Source organism: Hippoglossus hippoglossus, chromosome 10, assembly GCF_009819705.1.
Source record: "Hippoglossus hippoglossus isolate fHipHip1 chromosome 10, fHipHip1.pri, whole genome shotgun sequence".
NCBI lineage: Eukaryota > Metazoa > Chordata > Actinopteri > Pleuronectiformes > Pleuronectidae > Hippoglossus > Hippoglossus hippoglossus.
The window spans coordinates 9,704,056-9,725,062 of record NC_047160.1 but is presented as its reverse complement, the minus strand read 5'-3'; the positions used below and the strand labels follow the sequence as shown (position 1 = coordinate 9,725,062).

Genomic DNA, 21,007 nt, shown 5'->3' with positions numbered 1-21,007 from the left:
CGAATACCACATTAATCTTGGCTGCAGTGTTTACATTCTCACCTCACTGATGCAAGAGTAAGCTAAAGGAGTGTTTTAGTTGTGGCCTAAAGGAAAAAGGTCGATTTTGATATTTCTTAGGCACGTGTGAAAATCACAGTCTACTGGTTAGGATACAGGAATAGTCAAGGGGTCATCAAAACATTTGAATTATTTCCGAGGGTTCGAAAGTCACCATCAGTAGGAAACCTTACAATGAATCTCTATAATGCATTTTACAGTGAGACTTTGACTAAAGAGCTTGAAGAATCTGTCTTAAGGGTAAACTAAAGTCACAATTCCCCCCAAATTAGTAGTCTTATGAGAAATCATAACAGGAAGCAATAGATGAATCGCAGCTGTATTTAACAGTTATCTGTTAAAAAGTGCATCATAGAAAATGATCTGCACCGGAACATGTAACTGACTTCTGAGTACTGAGATCCTATGTGGATTTACTGGTGATATTTGTTGTTGCGTCATTGGTCATATGGACTGTGTGAGAGCTCATTGTGCAGTTACATCGGTGAGGCTCAGTGCCGGTGGCGTCTGCATCCACTGAAGGTCAGAGCACTGGGAACTATCACTGCCCCCTAGGTGAGGTTAGGACAAGTCTTCACAAACACACACATACACAGTAAAGCCTCCACAGAGAACTAACAACATCTACTTATATATCTCAAAGGCTTGTTTATGATTTAGTCTCAGTACCATAATGAAGACATTATTCTCCAACATCGCTTGATCCCACACAAACTGTATTTCAAATAAAAGTTTGCGTCTCGTGATTGTTATCAAAGGGAACGTCACCAAAATCATAACTCAACCAGATGAATAATTAACATGTGTTTATTGGTTGATGACGATTGACGAGTATTGATCATTTTACTGCAGTAGAGTGAGTCACAGTTGTTGCATGGTGTCAGAAGTCAGGGACCTAACTCAGTGGCAGATCTGGGATTTTTCTAAATCAGGGGCCAAAAAGGGGCCATTATTTACCAAGGTGCCAAGTATATGTCAAACATCCCCGCACAATTCCTGATTCAATAAGGTGCACATTGAAGTCATTCCTTGGTAACCGTTAGCTCTGTAACAAAGCCACACATCACTGAATATATTTTGAAATTTGCTTACTTATCAAATTGTCATTTATTGCTTTTAACTAGTTTTAGTAGAAAAACAAGAAAATAGGACAAACACACTTCAGTCAGATTCAGCGCCCCAGCCCTGGGTCCGCCCCTGTGTCCAATGTTTGTTTGTGTCAACATAGTAAATCTATGAGTTCAATTTGTGGCATATGTGAGCCTTTCCACAGGCAGGTTCTCTAGTGAAGTCTGTTATCTCACTTTAAATTAGATGATGTGGTTTTTAGATACACACTCAGTTAATGTTTGCACACAAAAGCCTGTGACCAGACATACTCATAGTGATAGCTATTTAGTGGGGATGCATCTTGCTGACTTAGTAGAAGTAAGAAGTAAAGATGCAGGGACAAAAACAAAACATTTACATCACACAGTGGCTGATCTGTTCTCGTTCCTCTGCCTCTTGCAGTCTGTCAAACAATTTGAATAGGATTTCAGATACATAAACAAATTGAATCCACATGAATAGCTGCATATTGAAGAATTTGCATGGACTTTGTATTTATAAAAATGCTAATTTCTCCTCAAAGTGTGTTATCTGGATAAACCTTGAAGGTTATGTTTTTGATTCCATTTACAGCATCTGCAAAGGCTTAACCGTTCTCTATTTGTATGTGTGCTAGAGTACATATTTTACTACTAAACAACATGAATGGTAATAGTTAAATTCTCATTAAAAGATTATAGACTAAAGACGGTTTAACTTGCCAGTTGGATCACTTGTGCATTAAACAGTTTCCTCACAGAGTCAAAGCAAGTCTTTTAATAAGATCCAGACCAACAGACAAGAGCTGTACCATTCCCTTGCTTGGGCTGCACAACTGCACATAACACACGCATTCTAAATGAAGACCTTTAAGCATATGTTTGCTTTTTTTAAGATGTGAAGAAAAAGAAGTCAAGAAGAAATACTTTTCTTGTGTTTGCAGTCTTTGTCTCATGCAGCCATGCAGCAGCAACAGCAGCAGCTGCAGGGACAGTGTGTTCAAACTGTCGGGAGCGCTCAGCACCCTCCGCAGGCTGGCTGTGTGATTGGCTGAGCACTGGCCGTGATGTCATCACAGCACATTATAAGGGCTCTGACAAATAGTCTGGGAGACACATTAGAGGAAACACCGCTCTACGGAGGCACTGAGTGAGTGAGGCACCCAGAGATTAAGAAAGGAGAGTAGACCAGTTCAAAGAAAAAGTCATAGTAGAGTGGATAGAAAATAAGGTGAAGTAGAAAGAAGGGACATGTGACATGGAATACTTTACAGGAACGACCTGAACAGTCACATTTCTACTTTATATGGGAGGCACGAGTCAAGACAACCTGTGGAGGTTTGTAGTTTTTTTTAGTTTGGCACGTTTTGTGAACAGGATGTAATTTATTTCTTTTGTGGTGTAATTCTTGTTTTTCTCTATTCTGAAAAATGAAACAGACAGACCACTGCACATTTGTTACTCCTAGCTTTATATGAGCATTTAAGTTCTGTATGAACAGTGTTGATATCTGTTTTCATCAGGCCATTTTTACATTTAGATCTTCACCTCCTTCTGTGTGTGTGTGTGTGTGTCTGTGTGTGTTAACACATGGTGTCCTCAGATGGGAAGCACAACCCCCCCAGTGTACCTCAATGTGAGTGCTGAAATGATCAACTCATCGTCGGGGTCTGCTGAGCATGAGGGTGGTTACAGTGAGCCAACAAAGATCCTGCTGGGCATGATCATGTCATTACTCGTCCTGTGCATAGTCTTTGGCAACATCCTGGTCATCACGGCAATCGGCCGCTTCCAGCGTCTCCAAAATGTCACCAACTGTTTCATCACGTCCCTGGCCTGTGCCGACCTGGTCATGGGTCTTATCGTGGTTCCTTTCGGAGCCTGTTACATCATCTTTAACACCTGGCATTTTGGTAGCTTCTGGTGTGAGTTCTGGACAGCGACGGACGTGCTCTGTGTGACGGCAAGCATCGAGACCCTGTGTGTCATTGCCATAGATCGTTATTTAGCCATCACCTCTCCTTTCCGCTACCAGTCCATCCTGACCAAATGCAAAGCTCGCATTGTGGTCGTGCTGGTGTGGGTGATTGCTGCTTTGATATCTTTCCTGCCCATCCACATGAAGTGGTGGATATCCGACGATGACAAAGCTAAGGAGTGCATCAAGCAGAGTGACTGCTGCGAGTTCCATACCAACATGGCCTATGCCATCACCTCCTCCATAATCTCCTTCTACCTCCCTTTGGTTATCATGGTTTTTGTCTACAGCCGGGTTTTCCAGGAGGCCAAGCGCCAGCTGAAGAAGATTGACCAAAGCGTTGGACGTTTTCATAACAGCGACAACAGCACCCTCAAATCTCTGGAGGCCAATAATGGACGTGCCAACAAGAAGGCTAAGTTTTGTCTGCGTGAACACAAAGCTCTGAAGACACTGGGTATAATCATGGGGATCTTCACTCTGTCCTGGCTGCCCTTTTTTCTGCTCAATGTGGTGGTGGCCATATGGAAGGTGGAGGGCATTGACCTCACTTTCAGGATACTCAACTGGATAGGTTACGCAAACTCCGCCTTCAACCCGCTCATTTACTGCCGGAGCCCTGAGTTCAGGTATGCCTTCAAGGAAATCCTCTGCATGAAGAGGAACCGTCTCAGCAGCCCTGGGCCCGTGAATGGATACATCTACAACAGGCACAGTTGGCAGAGCGAGCAACAAGGGAGGAGTAAAGGCAGCTTGGAAGACAGTGACGCAAATGAAGGGTGTGTGGGGCAAGGTGCGGGGGTCTGCAGTGTTATGGACAGAGTGATGGACCCGAATGGGAATTGCAGCAAAAGCCCAACGACTGTTACGACTGTCCTGTAAACTTGGAGCCCTAACTCGTCAGTTGATCCAGACATGTTTACACTGCTTTCATAAACTTTTCCCATTGACCAATGAAGGTAAGGCCAGTCAAAGTAACTGGCAGAGTATGTGGAGCCTGCTCTAAACAGTCCAAACAGAACAACTATGTTCTGCAGAGGAAACTTCTTTTCCTCTTTGAACACAGCAAACAGATACTGTAGGAGATCACATTTTCTTTTGTTACATTTATCAGTTACATTTTACATCTACCTCATCACTTCTTCTTTTTCTTTCTTAACTGACTATATAAACTACTTCACACAACTCCACAGGATTTATACCAGGGCAGTTTTTCAAATGTTAATTTACTCAAATAAATTGGACTGTGGGTTATGTAATAGCCAATTATCTAGCTTTAATTAAATTAGTATTTTTTTTTATCTCCGATTTCTCGGTGAAAGATCTGACAATTTAGTTACCTTTTAAATATTTTGAAATGATTCTGTAAAATCCATTTGAGCACGCCAAGTAGGCATGGATGGAGGAGTAATGAAGGATCAAATTTAGTACTATTGGTGCTTTTTTCGTTTTTTTGAAGAAATACATTCCGATTCAATTACTATAATTTGGCTTCATTTACTTTCCAAGTAAATTTTTTTGTCATGGGTTTTCTGAGAAAAAGATGATCAACAATAGGTGTGGCAGAACCTGTATTCTCTCTCTATCTCACTCTCTCTCTCTCTCTCTCTCTCTCTCTCTCTCTCTCTCTCTCTCTCTCTCTCTCCCTCCCTCCCTCCCTCTCGCTCCCCTTCCTCACTGTTCAGTAATGTCGTGCGGCCCGCCTCTGGTGTTTTCCAGCCTGTTGCATGGCGGGAGCATCTGCTGCCAGCAGATAGTACCAGATATATGCATATTCACAGTTATCTACATCTCACTGGTGCAAGCTGAAAACTGCTGCAGGCATTCCCCCCCCCCTTCTTGAGCATTTGCTTCTGTGCATCAAGTAAAACTAATATTTGGTAGATTATAAAGCCATTACATAAGTATAAGGCAAACTAATAGTCACTCCTGTCCTCACTTGGTGCCAGTAACAGTAACAGTTGTTCCTCTTGCTGCACAAACCATTTTTGTTTATTAGATTTTGTGGTTGCTGTGTTTCAGCATCTACAGTGTTTACTGAAACCAGAGTAGCTCCTTCCTTAGCTATGGCACAAGGGTACAAACCACAAACAATAATAAACAGCGTGTCGAATCAGCCAAGAGATAACAAACTTCCAGGCCGAGACACAGTGGCGAAAACATAAAATAAGAAGAGCAGACAAAAACCGGTGCACCTTTGTCACTGCTCCCTGATATTTCCCAGAGTCTCCTCACTGTAAACGGATGTCTGGATATTTACGAAATTCGTCTTAACGTTTGCGTAAGACACTCAGGAGTCCGCTGAGCAGTGTCGCAGCTGTTCCAGTTGTTTTAGTCACTCTACAGCAGACCCCTCTCTGTGTGCAGTCTTCAGGAAATGCCCCCAATCCAGCTGAGCCCAGACAAATTAACACAAATAAATCCATTATCTCTGCTGTTTAGCTGGAGAATCAGATAAGTCCCCGATTAAAAACAACAATGATTTGCAGGTTGTGATGAGACTTTCTCTCTAATCACCTGGCTTAAGATCTCAGGCTCCGAGGAAGGTGGCTTCTCGACCCCGGCAAACAATGGGTACTTAGCATGCAGGGCTTTATTTGGAGAAGTCATTCTGCTTTTCTCACACTAAATGGTTTGCAGTGACATTACTCTCCAGAGGAGTCATGAAGGTGCTGCTGTAGATGTGACCCCCTTTCCCCCCTGGTCCGTTTGGCAATCTCCAGTATGTTCTGATTAAAGTGACAGCATGCTAAATGTGTACTTGGAGTTGGGGGCTGGGGGGCGGCAGGCAGGGATTCTCTGCAAGTCTAAATCGGTGTTAGTGACCTGTGTTTTTGTCCATGGTGCCTCTGGAGTTAGATCAGCTGACACTGTCAAAACTGTGAACTTAGTTCCCTCAGAGGAATCTCTATTTACTGTATCACTGTTAGTCAGCGCTGTTGTCACAGGCCTCAGGGACAGACGTAAATACAGTGTCATCATACGTCAGTGTTTGCTCTGTGAAAAACCATCTTTCCAGCATGTTGATCTTTTTTTTGCATGGATTTACAGCAAAGTAAATGCAGGGGTTGAAAGTCACAGCGAATGTTCTCTGGCTCTTTTTTACCCCTTCCAGCATTTCCACTGTACAGTGAAGCACAAAACAGATTCTAGACCCAGATCCATTGTATTTATTCACACTGAATTAATCGATGAATTGACGCAATATTAACGAGTCACAGGATTAAAAAAAAAGACCTGTATTTAAACCATCCGTCTTTTTTAGAAGCACTTCCCAAGCTATGGTTCGCATGTCTTGCTATATATTTGTGGTGATGTGTTTTTCGTGGATTTTGGTGACGCTTCCTTTCAAAAGTGATCTGTGGTCGTCCAAGTGGAACCGGTTGTGAACTATAAATCCACACTGCTCCCTCCTGGCAGTGGCCTCTCCTCGCATCTCAGCTGTCCCACAGTGATTCACGGTTACTGTTTCATCGATACACCTGTATAATAAGGAATGTAACTCATGTCTCTCGCCTCCTCTCGCTGGAGGACACAGCGTAGTTATGTGCAATGAGTCCTGAATTATTAGCTTACACTACGACATTCCAAGTACAGCTGATGGTTTGGTGCCTACAGATGCACTCAACAATGTCTTGCCCCAGATTAGCCCTTTTAACAACTGCTCTGCTAAAATAAAATGTTTTTCTAAAGTGGATTCTCTGTTACAGACAAGTCTTAGAGAGTGTATTTAAATGTGGAACATATGTCATTGTAAAAGAATTTGATCTATGTCATTGATTGACAGTTTGATATGATGACGGCTCAGGTTGGCTAATGCTAATGCAATCCTCACTTATTCACCTTTGCTCCCATTGAACAGGAACAGCTCCCCCATGACGTAGTTCAGAAGGTTCACTCACTTACAGCAGCACTGTGTAGCACTTTCATGAAACATTTGTGGTATTTCTAAAAAACAATGTTTGAACTATAAATAATGGCTGAAGAGTTACGCCGGTTGACTTGTAACGTAATATTTTTCCCTGTTTGTAACGTGAGAAACGGTCGCGGGTGTCGTGGATTCTGGACTGTTCTGATAAATGGATGTATGTAAATGTGAATCTTCTATGAAAGTTAAATATCGCTTCAGCCGTCACATGACAAGTCAAACCTTTAATATGTGAACTTCCTTTTTCCTGGCAAGAGTGAAAAAGTCATCACTCAGCTGAATGTTTACTAAATGTTCGCAAGCTACTTTCGCACAAGTTTTTTTTTTTTTTCACTGTTTGTTAAGGGGATGAAAACCTGTTACAACATGTGGTGTCCTGTGGTATTTATGAAAAAGCAAATGTGTATGTGCTGTTACATTTGTATTGAAATAAATTATGTACATGTTGCATGTAACGTCCTCATTCATGTGTCCTTTATGACTGTTAGTGAGGAAAATACAAAGTTGTTTTCAGACATGAACTAAATAAATAAATAATAAAATTAAAAAACATAATCAGGAAAATGCCCCAAAGAATTGTGTCTGCACATTTGCGGGTGCTTTATTTTTCAAAATCTTACTGACAAGACATTAAATTACAAACAGATACATGTACCCAGAAATATGGAAAATATAAAACAAAATCACTAAAGCTGGTTGCAGACATGAAATCCACATAATGTCGATACATTTCTGGTCGGGTCATTTGCCTTTCACATATGAAGAATGCAGCAGAACCATTCACAACAATGGGAAAATATCCAGAAAATTCAGGCATGGGGTTGTGCCTGTGTAGAGCATGCAGGGGGCAGGACATAACGAATAAATTCCACTGCGTAAATTACATGTTTGATTTTATTTGTTACAGCACTTTGACATCGGCGTCGGCCCTTAACACATGTTCACATTAGAAAATATCATCAACAGACCCACTAGCTCGCTGTGAATTTTCCAAACATTTTCCCGAGTATAATATAAGGATTGGCAGGAGAAGATCCTGAAAATACTAAAGCCACTCCGCAAAATCAGTACATATCTGAAAGCAGCTCCATGAAAGCATCAGGCCTGTACAATGCCATCAGGTATCACGGTCCTGTGTTGTTTCCATTCTCCTTTTGAAACTGGAATGCAGTGCTCCAAATAACCATAGATTATGGAGATCACCTCATTCTACCCCAGAAGTGCTGGAGACAGTAGAGATATACAGAGCCATAAAAATCTCCTGATGTTTGGCACTTAGCCGCAGGAGTAAAAAGCTTTTTTAATGTTTATTTCAAGCATAAAATATGAACACCAGCAATCTAAGGATTAACAAGACTAGATCACAGCCTAGTGTGTGGCTGGAGCTTGGCTGGGCCCTTTTCATTCAGGTATTAAAGATAAAGGTGTTACTGATAACATTAATGGTGGCTCTTTGTAGTTCAAACATCTCAGTACTTTGTTTCATTTAACACTTGTGGCATGTTAAAATGTGCTGTAAAAAGGCCTTTACACTAAGATCCTCAGGATGTCGTCGCCCTTTGGTTTTGTGTGTTTGCTTGTCAGGGAAATGGCAACGTAAAGTCTGTTTAATGTCTGGTTCACTTGATTCTGACATTTGTGTCACACATGCAGCATTTCCCGGATAATGTCTTGACAAATTCCGTGTTGCAGAGCAGGTCTGACTGCAGTGTGCTTAGGAACGCATTGCGATCAAAGACCACGAGCAGCCAATGACTTTTGCAAGTGAGTTAAAATAATTTTGAACAGACAATAATGAAAGCTCACAGTATTTATTTTCTCTGATCTGCTTCCATCAGCCTCGCTGCTCTTTTCTCTCTCCTCACGTGAAGGACACGGGTCCAAAAATTAGGCCTTTTGGCAAAAATGACTTTATAAGACAAGTGATGACTGTGTGTATGTCGGAGGGCAACATACCTTCTGTAATATTTCTCTGTCTCTTTCTCTTTTTATCTCCCACTCTTCCTACAGTTTCGACACACAAGACTAAACAGAATGTTGTGCATTTAGACCATCAACACTTGCATGTTGCTGTCAGGATAAGTGAGACTCATGTAAAATAGCTTTACTTAGTATTTTCCCATAATGTCAGATAACTTTCGGCATTTTTTGGGGGGATATGAACAGCTAACACTCCAGCAACCTCAGCTACAATTACATTTTCCTACCTGGTACAGCAAGTCCTCATCATAGACTGTAAATAAAGACTGATGCTATGACAGCTCCCCAGAAGTGAAGCCAAAGAGTTTAGATCGCTCCCTGGTTGCTGGCTGCAGTATAGGTCATCAACCTCACCTACTCCGTGTAAGCAGAGGGAACATGGACCAAACTAAAAAGTCCAAGTACACATCAAGCAAATTTTTCTCAAAGATGGTTTACCTCATTTTAGGTTGTTCTTATCACACTGATGTTTGTTCAAGTTAAAATGTTTCCTGTAAGTTTTGTTCCATTTGAAACGCCATGATTGACAGCTGAGACTGACTCGCGAGTGGCCGAGCGTGTGTATCTTCAGTACCTCGGTACTGCAGCTCCATCCCCCTGATCAACACTGTGCTGATTCTGGTTCTGGCTTTATTCAGGATTGGGGGAGGAGGTGGAGACACGCCTTCCATCTTTACATACCGTCTGTAGTCTTCATCCTTAACGCTTGTCGCCTTATAATGTTAAAAGTAAAGCATGTTGTTCTGAAATATAAACGATAAAGCATAGAACTGACCTTTTGAATGCTACAGGAGTCCTGATGTCATCCCTCAAGGATGGAAGTGCATCACAAAGTGCTAGTTAGCGTGTTGGAAGAGGAGGTGCTCTCAGGTTTTAGAAGTTCGAGAGACACCGCAGTTCTGACAGCATTTGGCAGCTCATTCCGCCACCGCGAAACCAAAACAAGAAGTCTGGACTGGGACTGCCTTTATGCGCAGGGATGGCATTGCCAGACAAGAGTTGCGATTTCAGCCAATGAAACTGGCAGCTATTGGCTGAAAAGACTGCTTATTTCGGCCTCTGTCTGAAATCGAAGACGTATTATTTAAAAAATTACTATGAATTTTGACAGATTTCAAAATCTTTCACCGTCATCGCAGCAAGTTTCGCTTTACGAGAGTCGAAAGCTTGACGGACGTAGCAGCCGCAACTGTGAACGGTGAATTAGAGAAAGCAGCCTATGAAAACTGTAAATTGAAGGTTCAGCTTTAAGCCCTTTTTTGATTCTTTACACAGCAAAACAGCAGCTCATTGTTCATGCCTCCCTCCTGCAGTTGAACTTCACATCTGAACATAGCCTTGTTGCAGACGTACCTGCAGTGTGAATGCATCCACTTTTGCAAACAAGAGCTCTTCACTGCCCCTTACACTTTCATCATCTAAAGTGCAAGGTTTCCCATAATGCTGTTTACTTTTAAAAGTGCACTGAGTCTGATCCAAAGAGCCGTGTGCAGACATAAGTGTGTGAGATCTGTCACATGCTGTCTGCAGCAATATTGACAGAAAATGTTGTACGTAGTATTGAAGAATTAAATAGATTTAAAACAATCAGGGGAGAAAAGAGTACTGGGAAATTGTATCAAAGTTAAAATACATCTTCTGCTGCTAGGAAGATATTTTACCAAAGAATAAGTAACATTACTTGTGTAGATATGTACAGAGATGCAGTAAGTATAAGTACATCAGTCAAAATGTGGTCAATATCATATGCTACACTTTTAAAAACATTAAATCAAAGCACATTTGCAGGCTGCAAGGTGTATATGCATCGATTTCTGCTGATCCCAGGTGATAATGACACTAAAAGAAACCAGTCTGGCACTTTTCATTCTGTTTATACAACCAGGGTCGTGCCCTCCCCAGAGAGGAGCGGCCCCTCCAGCAGCGACACATCATGATGCTGCAGAACCACCAGCAGCTTCTTCTCTGCTGCTGCTGCTGCTGCTGCTTATGGTTTGTTTTATTATGACAAGGTTAAACAATACTTTCCTTTGTCATACAAGTATTATGGCCTTTCATATTGTATACACATTATAAATATTCCTCCCTGATCTATCTTGTATTATTGTTGTGTCTGATTCAGTACACTTACATAGTAGAAGGGGTTTCATGGGACACCTTGTTGATCTATCTTAAACTATGTTTTTTCCCATTAAATGTAGCTAGTGAGACACATTCTTTGCATATTCAATGTTGTAACCTATTTCCTGTAATCTTCTGCATCAAGGGTTTATAGGCAATACTCCTTAACCCTCCCTCAGAAACTTTGATTTGCATCTTTTGAATTTATTTTACATGTGGAAATATATCAAACTGAAAAAGATCTAAATCGAATACTTAACTACCTAAATCTAACTATGTCCTTTAGTTTTTTTACTCTAAAGACTTCGACTTAAATGTATCAAAGTGAAATACTTCATCCACAAGTTAAAAAACCCTTATATTAAGAGAGTGAAATAAATTTTAAATGTACTCCAGAAATATGTTATTACACTAACAAGAGGGAGTGTCATCCCTGCAAATAAGCCCGTGCATGGTAACATCTATCATGAAACTTTAAGGAGTACCATTTATGGGAGCATGATTAACAGGCAATAACTCCTTCACAGCGTGCTAAAATCCCTGTAAACTGCAACCTCTCTGGGCTCATGGCTTTATATTCTCGTACACCTAACATGTTGACTCAAACATAGTAAAAGTAATTTAAAAGCAACAAATAGGGGGACGCTATCTGGAATGAAGGGGCCTGTTTTGGTAGTATGTTCTCAGATATGCGAAGCATGGCAGTGACATGCTGCATACAGGGTGTGAGCATGTGAAAATGTCGTCTCTGGTAAGTCACTAAGTCCCTTTAGTGACTCACTAAGTCCCTTTAGTGACTACATGGACCAAGGCACCACAATGTCTGCAGTCCCCTCACTCCCTAGGGCCTAATATCATGTGTATGCGTCTGTGGATTTAAGCGCACGCATATGCGCATCTCAAATCGTAGCTTGGCCCATCTGAAAAACTAGCTCCACCCGACCTGAGGTTATCAAAGCAACTATGTACTCCAGAGATGTGCTCACGTCAGTTTTTAAGGCCAAAGAAAATGTCTTCACTTCTTCAAAAATATTTTACTTCTCACACATGCAACGCTGATGCTATTCGTCGCTACCACAAACCAATCGCAATTATCCCAAAGTTCGCATTTATCATTGTGTCAAGCTAATTTTTGTTGCAGTCGGCCGTATGTAAGCTCAGAATATATGAGGACACTGCCCTTGTCAGTTGATTTATGCTCTGTTTTGTAGGACTTGAAGATTGCTGAGTGAATTGTGCAGTGTCAGTTCTTTGCCCTGACGTCCTTCTCAAAATAATGGCAATGAAATACATTATTGTTAAAAAAACACATCTATGGTCATATGACATGCAGTGAGAATCAATTCACCGAATATCAAGATATCAATAAGATAAATGTGACTTTAGTGATTTGAACCCAATATGGGATGGAGGGATCAAGGGTTAATCATATAATAAATGAGGCCTCTGGGACAAAAGCAGGATAAACTCATTCCACACATTCCTTTTTTTCCCCTCCTCTTCTTAAGCATCATAAGACCCAGTCACAACAGTAAGTGACATCTAATTTGAGCTGAGTCGTCTAAAGGCAGGACTGTACAACTGATGACATTGGACACAATGAGAAAGTTTTAATGCCACTTGTTAACTTTTAACATGTGTACCGCTGTGTGGTTGAGTTGAAACGTGATACTGAAGCATCGGACGTCTCCTCACTTGCCGTCACCCTTACCTCTTTGGAAATCGATTTGTCACAGTAGCACATTGACTCATGGGATAGGTTGAGCCTGGAAGGATCCATTCCTCAAGGATGGAAGGATGCCTTTGTCGGACACATTAGAAGCAGCCTTTGAAATGGGCCTAGTTGCACTGCTGTGATGCAATTGGTTTTCAAATGCAGCCCCTGAATTGAGACCTGGCTCATAGCTTTCCATCTAACATTTCACATGCCAGCATTACAGGAATGTGTTCTAGCCAAGACTAATTAGTCTTGGCTAGAAAGGAGCCTGTGACCCAAGCATTTCATTGCCAGCGACTGCTGAATGTAATTGTTGTGCACATGACAATAAGGTCTTGAATCTTGAATCTAGTCAGTCACAATAACTCTCTGAGCTTCTCTCTTTTTTCTGCCGTTTGTTCCCTCTTTGTATTTTGTTTTCTAGATTTTACATCATTTTATTCAACAACCTTTGTTTCCATGGTTACAATAATACACACATGGTTAACGATCGTGGTCATGGTAAAAGTTTATCATTGACTGGTGGAAATGGGAATTGAACAGCGGTCTCCCAAAAAACACAACAATCCCAATACATCCATCCAACCTGACCCTTTGTTGCTGTATAACAATGATGGAGAACATCTGTCCTACAACCCACGAGGCAATTCATAAATACAAAAAAATAAACTCTAATATGAATTTCTTTTAACAGTAGTTCTTTTGGGTGATAAAATGAAATAACAGACTGTCAGTAGACTGACATGTCCTTCAGGGTGGTCCCTTCAGGCTATATCCCTGTCAGAGAGAGTCAGGGTGAATGAAATACTCCCTAGTAGATGTGGAATGACGTGGTTTCCAAGAGAAATGGACAAATGATTATTTATTTTTTGGTAGAAAAGTCGATGTTTGCAGTTTGCGGGACGCACTAACAGTGATGAAAAAGCAAATATACTGGATGAGTTACAAGCACAAATGTGTCATAACATGTCCAACAAGCAGCTTTCACAAGTCTTCATTCTAACAGAGATAATGTTACACAGGCAAGGTTGGTTTCGAGTGAGATGATGACTCGAAACCTCAGTCACGGAATATGTTATGCCTGATTTGTTGATGCTTCGGAGCAGCTAAACCACACAAAAGAAAATTGTTCCAAAGCTTCAGTTTATCCCAGAGAACTGTTGAGGAGGACACACATGACACAGATAAGGACACCACAAGGAATTTCCAGTTTTCCCGCTGGCCTGCAGTGAAACAACAGACCGCCCAACTAATCATAGATTGCTATTAGTGTTTATGGCCCTGATAGGGATAAGGTAGTCCTGTTATATAACAGTGTCACCTGACCTCCTCCTTTGCTCCTGTCACAATTACTATGGCTACAAAAGGGCTTCATTACTTATTTTCCAACATTGTTTTGGGGTATTTACTAAAAAGACAGATGATGGCTCAAATGGAACTTCCGTAGAACTTTCCGACTCAGGCACTTTTTTTCAAGGAACTAAAAAGCACATGTTTGCTCTGTGAACATAATATCCCAAGAACACCTTGAGGGAATTTCTTCAAACTTGGTAAACATGTTCAGTTAGACTCAAAGATAAACTGATTGATTTTGGTTGTTGAATGTTGAAGGTCAAGGTCATAGTGACCTCATGTTCTTGTGAATGTGATATATCAGGAACTCCAATAGGGAATTCCATTATATCTGGCACAAGCATTCACTTGGACTCAATGATGACCTGATTAGAATTTGGAGGTCAAAGGGTAAGGTAAGCTGTGACCTTACCGACTCTTTTGCGTTATCTTAAGCACGCCTCTTGAGAATCCTTTCAAATTTTGCACAAATGTTCACTTAGACTCACAAATGAACTGATTCGATTGTGGGAGGTCAAAGGTCATGGTGGCATCATAAACATGTATAAACCTCTTGATCCTGATATCTCAGGTCTGCCTTTAGGGAAATTCTACACATTTTGACCAGTTGTCACTTGGACTCGAAGATGAAGTGATTCGATTTAGGTCGTCGAAGGTCAAAGGTCACGGTGACCTCATATGAGTCCGGCAAAGAAATGTAGTTAGACAGAGCCTGCACTGGTTGGCAGAGGCATGTAACCACAGGGCAGTAATTCTAGTCTACTTATCTCATACCCACTTGTTCCTGCTGCATTTTTAGAAGTTAATGAGGTCTAAGTGGCTCCTGATGTTTGAGACCAAAGGAGGATAACACATTGGCTGTCCAGTGTATTTGTGTAGAGTGTGTACAGCTACTCAGAACAGACTCACACTCATAACTGCATACATCTGTTGGTGGTTTTCTATGATGAAAAATGCATTCTGGCTTTGGTTTGCACGAGGTCAAGACGATTTGTGACGAGAGTGTAAGGGTGGTCACAGAATACGCTAAGTACGGACAGTCAGCAGGGACTGTTGTGAGCTACTGCTTAATTTCAAGTGTCAACCGCATATTTCTAAAAGTATTCATCTATTTTCTCCATATTGCTGCTGCCAGTGGAGGACTTTTGTTTAAGTCTCAATAAATGGGCACGTCAACACAGATGAGACAACGAGTTTGCAGTGTAATAACACCATTTAGAATGTGCCTGTAAGCTCTGTCATCTTCTTTCTTTCCTATAATGGCTCAATTATCTGACAAAATAACTGATGTAATTTGCCTACAAGTAATCAGTGACTCTTAGCCAGCTCCAGTGTATTGTATTCTTAATGGTGAACAATTTTATTTGTTGATGGCTTTGTCATTTTTGCACCTTTCTTTAGCCAACCTAGTGCCTTATGTAATACTGCAGTATAGGGCTGTTTGGTTTAAGGTGTGATTACTACTTGATGCATATTGTGCACAAAGAGTCAGGAATTGACTTTTGACGAATTTATCAACCGACACCATCGCTGCTTTAAAGTACTGTAACCAATGGGAGTCTTTAAATGGAAAGCTTACATTAACCGTGCCCTTCTTTGTTCTCGCAACTCCAAACACTGCTGGACTACGACGGGAACAGTTTGGGTCCTCACTTCCTCATAAATAAACATACATGGGCTGATTCAATCAGAAAAACCTACCCTTTGTTATGTGACTGGAAATTGTACAGTTTTTAATTGAAAAGAAACACAAATGCAGAGATTAACGATAGTCCCATTTTTTGCAGTGTCCCATCAAGGGCGGAAATTCCTCGTCCTGACCCGTCACAGCCAGACTTGTCAGGCCTCGTCACTGCTCGCGACCACCATGTAAATGCTCTTTATCTCTTTGACACCACAGTCCTTTCCCCCAGAATTCCTTGTCATGCTCCCGCTGTTTGCCAAATAGGAGACAGAGATGCTTGTCGGTTGAGTAAATGAAAACCTAATATGGCGCCTCGGATATGGATGTAGGGAGGCTGGAGGGCAGAGGAAACCAACAACAAATGTGTCTAAGTAGGTGTGTGTGGTCTCACTGTGGGCTTATGGTTAATGTCCGGTGAGAAAAGAAGTATACAACAGTGAAGTCCTGACTCAACAGAGGAGCGCAGCATGAGAAATGGAAGCTATGAGTTGTGTTTAAAACATATCTTACTCCAGCGTGGCCGGTGCTTTCCATCAGACTCATGTCAGCAGCTGCCGCCGTATCAGACAAATGGACACAAATTACTCCATATACGATGAGGTGTTTCCTCATACTTGTCATGACACCATTTATCATTATTAGTTTTCCAATAGAAAGCCAGACTGCAGTATTTTTGCAACGCCTGTGGTTCAAACAGGATCAAATTTGATCAAAGAAAATTTGATTAAATTTAATAAGCATTAATAACCACTTTTTAGATAAAATATAAAGGTTAACTACTTAAAAGAGCCATTATCAAACCCATATAACAGCTCTGACTTTTACAGCTTCATATTTAGGTCAAGGCTGTTGAGTAGAGACATATGCTATCAACGTGAACCTCTCCTGGTGAAGATCTGTACAGTTAATACTGCCATCAAACATTAATCACAAGCCCCCTGAAGTTGTTCACCTCCATCTGATGGAGGTTATACAAGGGCTTGGCCAGCGTATATATACTGTTTAGACAGTAACCTTTCCTTAATATTACAGAGCACACACACTCTCCAATCACCCATGACAGGATGAACTAAAAACGAAGCAGTGTGTGTTGGCCAGGGTGGATGTGATAAATCATTTATGTACTAACACAGTGAAGGATGAAGAAGCCAGTTATTATTGTCAGGGAATGAGAGCAGTGATGGAGAAGGGCAGGGCAGAGTGTGGCAGAGCGTGTCTCCTAAACAGATGGGATATAAAGATGGACGACATGACGGCCCCAATAAAGTGAAGCCAAATCATCTCCATCTCCCCGGCTGCCTGCAGTAGAGGTTGTAAACTCTGCCTCCTTCATGTTAGGGGATGGGACATGGACCAAACTAAAAAGTCAAAGTATTCATTTATTAAAGTTTTTCAAAGACGGATTATGTCATTTTAGGTCGTTCTTGTTCAAATGTTTTCTGATGTGTTTGGTTTTATTCAGTTATTTGATGCTATAAAAATGGGGTGAAATGTCTTGGTTGAAAGGTGAGACTGACTTGCGATTGGTCGAGCATGTGTATTGGCACCACCTCGATACTGCTGCTCCACACAACGATGACTACAACGCAGACTCTATCAGAGACATTTGGGCTTCATTTTTGTACATCAGGAGAAAGTGGAGATGCTTTGTCCATATTTATATACCCTCTATGGTCCTAAACTGTGCAGCAAAGCATTTGTCTTGCAATCCCAAACATCAGTCACAGGACACTTCAACACAGTAACCGAAGCATTGTAGAAGTCAGTATTAGTATCTTGCACATTCCATTTTCGAGTCCATCCAGACAGCCAGCTGTGGCTTTGATTCTTTCCATCATGTTGTTGTTGCTGGATCAAAGGTTATTCTTTTTTTCCTCTGTCATTTGTCTCTTTCCTTTTTGAACCTCTTCACCCCGTGCTGATATTACTCTCCTTCTGTCACGCTCCAGACAGTAGTGGCTAAAAAATGTGGTGTGATCACTGTCTTTTTGTAATTTGTTTTTATATTGTTGGCAAACTATGCAGTGAAGCACTGTTGTAACTCACTGATGTCACCAGGTCTTTGCTTTCATGTTGGAACCTTCGTTGCACCTCGTTGCTTGGTGGGGGGAAAAAACAAGGGGCATTTAAACTTTCTCATCGTGTCCAACTGCAGGTCTGTTGCCAAGCGACAGCAACAAGCTGATGACATGATCGCGGAAAACCTCTGTAGACGAGAATGTCTCATTTCAGCTCTGCCTGTGCTTCCCCTGAATGAAGCAGCCACTGAATTGGGACATAGCTCCGGAAAATTTACATGATTAAGTCCCAGTGTGGAGACTTCTTGGACCTTTTTTGGAAACTTGCGAGTCTTTGTTTGGAATTGTGTTTCTGTTCTGGAACTTTCAGAAAGACTTTCTACCTTATGGGCTTTTTATTTTGTGGCTTTCTTTACTTGTTTTCCTTGTGTTTAGTTTTTGCATTCATATCTTTGTTGGCTCTTTGAGTTCTTTACCTGAGTACCTGTTTTACTCTAAAGCTTTATTTCCCTGTGTGTCCTTCTCACTTTACTTGCTGTCCTTATCTGGTTTCATTCCCTTGTTGATCACCTTCCTCAATCGTGTTAGTTTCACCTGAGTCTTGTCAAGTAGTGTATCCATGTGTTTCCTCTTCCTGTTCGCCAGTTGGCCTCATCAGTTTTTCTGAGTGTTCCAGTGTGTGTTTTTCCCCCTTATTTGTTTTGTGTTTTTGACCTTGCTTTTTCATGTTTTGGAACCTTTGCCTTTTTTGTCTGCCTTACTCTTACGCCCACTTGCCAAGTCCAAATTGAAAACTTTGTCTCCTGTCCTTCTGAGTTATCTGCATTTGGGTTCTGACCTGTTCTTGGATGTGACAGAAAATGGTCTCACTCTGCCATTTTTGTAGGATTAGAAGGTTTACACAGCCAAAATGAAAAAGTTGTAATACATGAATTGTTTTTGTGTACAGTTAAAAGTTACATCACTTTTTTTTAAAAAGCTGGTACAGTTATGCTGAAGACTTCCCTGTATCCTTAGTTGCTTTGGACGCAATAGTCAATGAGCTTTACAAGTGGATTCACATTAAAACACATTGTACCCCAGGCTGAAATAGTCTCTTGGCTTCAGTAATTACTTTCCTCTGTACTCTTTCAAACACTCTTTATAACTTTTTGTCACAAGAGCTCAACGTGTTTTTTGCACGAAAGAGGAATAAAGAGAAAGTAAAGTTCCTCATGTACTTTCATGAAATATATTTTAAGCCTTACATGCTCCCTCCTTGCTTGTAGCTCTCTCGCATGTGGTGCTGTTTTCAAAATTTGTTTATCTGACAATGTTATCTCAGAGAAAAGGGCACAAACCATCCCTTTGTTTTAGAAGGAAGTCATAGGAAAAACTGTCATGAAACAGACCATTCATGAAGTTACTTAACTATTAGGTTTCCTGGCTGTTAACAGTTGCTCTCTCCTATACTAAAACACATGGGACAGGTAAAGTGTAGCTGTATGCACTCTGGGTTTCACACATAGTGTTTATTGGAGTCGCTTTTGGGATCACGAGAGAGAATTTCCCGTTTTTAGCTACTGATGTTAATGAGCTTCTGTGGCTCCATGCAAGTATTCAACAGAGAGCAGAGCATGAACCTGTCTCCACACATCGTTTAACAGTAACCATGTGAAGACTTACAAAGGAAGAATAATTCAGTGCTTGTTTTGGCACAGCCTGACTTTTCAGCCTGTGTTAAACTAATGCCTGTGGGCTGAAAGCAGGAGCCCTTCAACATTAACATGCAGATCATGCATGCAAACATTCCTTCCTTTGGCTCATTGGGTTACAACAATCTAATCCTCAGCAGTCTCTCTCTTTTCGCCCCCGCCTGAACTCTCACTTTTACTTCCTTGCTCTTCTCTGCCATTTCTAATCGTGATATCCCAGCATAAATTTTGACGTTGAGGGACTGTTGTTTGTACATCCTATGAAGACGTCACATAGACCTGTGGTTCAAAAAGAGTTCCAATGTGAAAGTTTCCTTCCCGGACGTTCTGGTGATGTCAAAATATGACATCACTGTGAGTGATATATTCTGCTGGTTTATGTTCACAGTGTGATTTAATCTGTAAAATGTTCTGGAATGGTGTAACACACGTCCTGTTTGATCTGGACGTTTATGCTAACGTTTAGTTTTCAAGGTAATCATGTAAAAACGTCTGACTGGATCACAACCATTTTACAACCCAAATAAATTGTCAATCAAAAGTCATTTTCCCCCAAAAAGAAGCACACATTTGTTATTTTCTTTCTTTCTTTTTAAACAATAAATGTTTTGAAAGAGAGGGTCTGATTGGATCATTATTGGACGTGAAAACAACATCACAGTCGTGACCGTTGTCTGCTGCGTATTGTCTATATTCTAAAATCACCCACGTCAGGAAATTTGTGAAACATTTTAATAAAAACTGCATCTAACAGTGTCACGCAAAGAGCTTTCTGCACAATGGAAAGCTCTGCGTCATTGTTGATGTTGATGTGAACCCAGGAACAAAATGTGACTGTCCACATCGTTTCCTCTTTGCTCCTCTCTCTCTCTCTCTCACCTGTTGTAAGAGGCCGCTGCAGCTTGTGTAATGCAGGCCGCAGCCAGATGTTGTCTTTCACTGCCCACCTCTGGCTCAAATGAGGAACAACACCACATTAGGGCTTTTACAGCAAAGCACAAAATCAATGTAATGGCTCTCTCATGTGGTGCTTTGAAGAAATGACCAAACTAACCTGGCTCTGCCTGAAGGTTCATGTCAGACAAATCTAAACTAATGACTCCTTAATGTCTCTGCTTCACAGTCTGGGAGATCAGATTTCTAACAACGTCCTCCACATCAAAATCCCCCTGTTCAAACAGAAACAAAAACATGATCTCTACTGCTCTGCTCATTTCATTAGAGGCAGGTTGATGTGACACAAGCAGACGTCAGGGTGTGGTGCTGGAGTGTTTGTGTCTCAGTAACTCAGTGTTCTCTCAGTGTTCTTTTGCTCTTCTCCAAAATGAGGTTGATCAAGTCTGCATCAGTCGCCTGAGAGGGCGTTTTTCTGCTGAAGCTTATCTG

General features: G+C 41.2%; 1 protein-coding gene across 1 annotated transcript; it reads left to right on the top strand.

The window, feature by feature from the left end:
* Positions 1 to 2,172: 2,172 nt before the first annotated feature.
* Positions 2,173 to 7,503, top strand: adrb2a (adrenoceptor beta 2, surface a). Its single transcript, XM_034598370.1, has 2 exons — positions 2,173 to 2,486; positions 2,752 to 7,503. The coding sequence occupies exon 2, from the start codon at positions 2,752 to 2,754 to the stop codon at positions 4,006 to 4,008; it is 1,257 nt and encodes a 418-aa protein (XP_034454261.1). The 5' UTR covers positions 2,173 to 2,486; the 3' UTR covers positions 4,009 to 7,503.
* Positions 7,504 to 21,007: the final 13,504 nt, after the last annotated feature.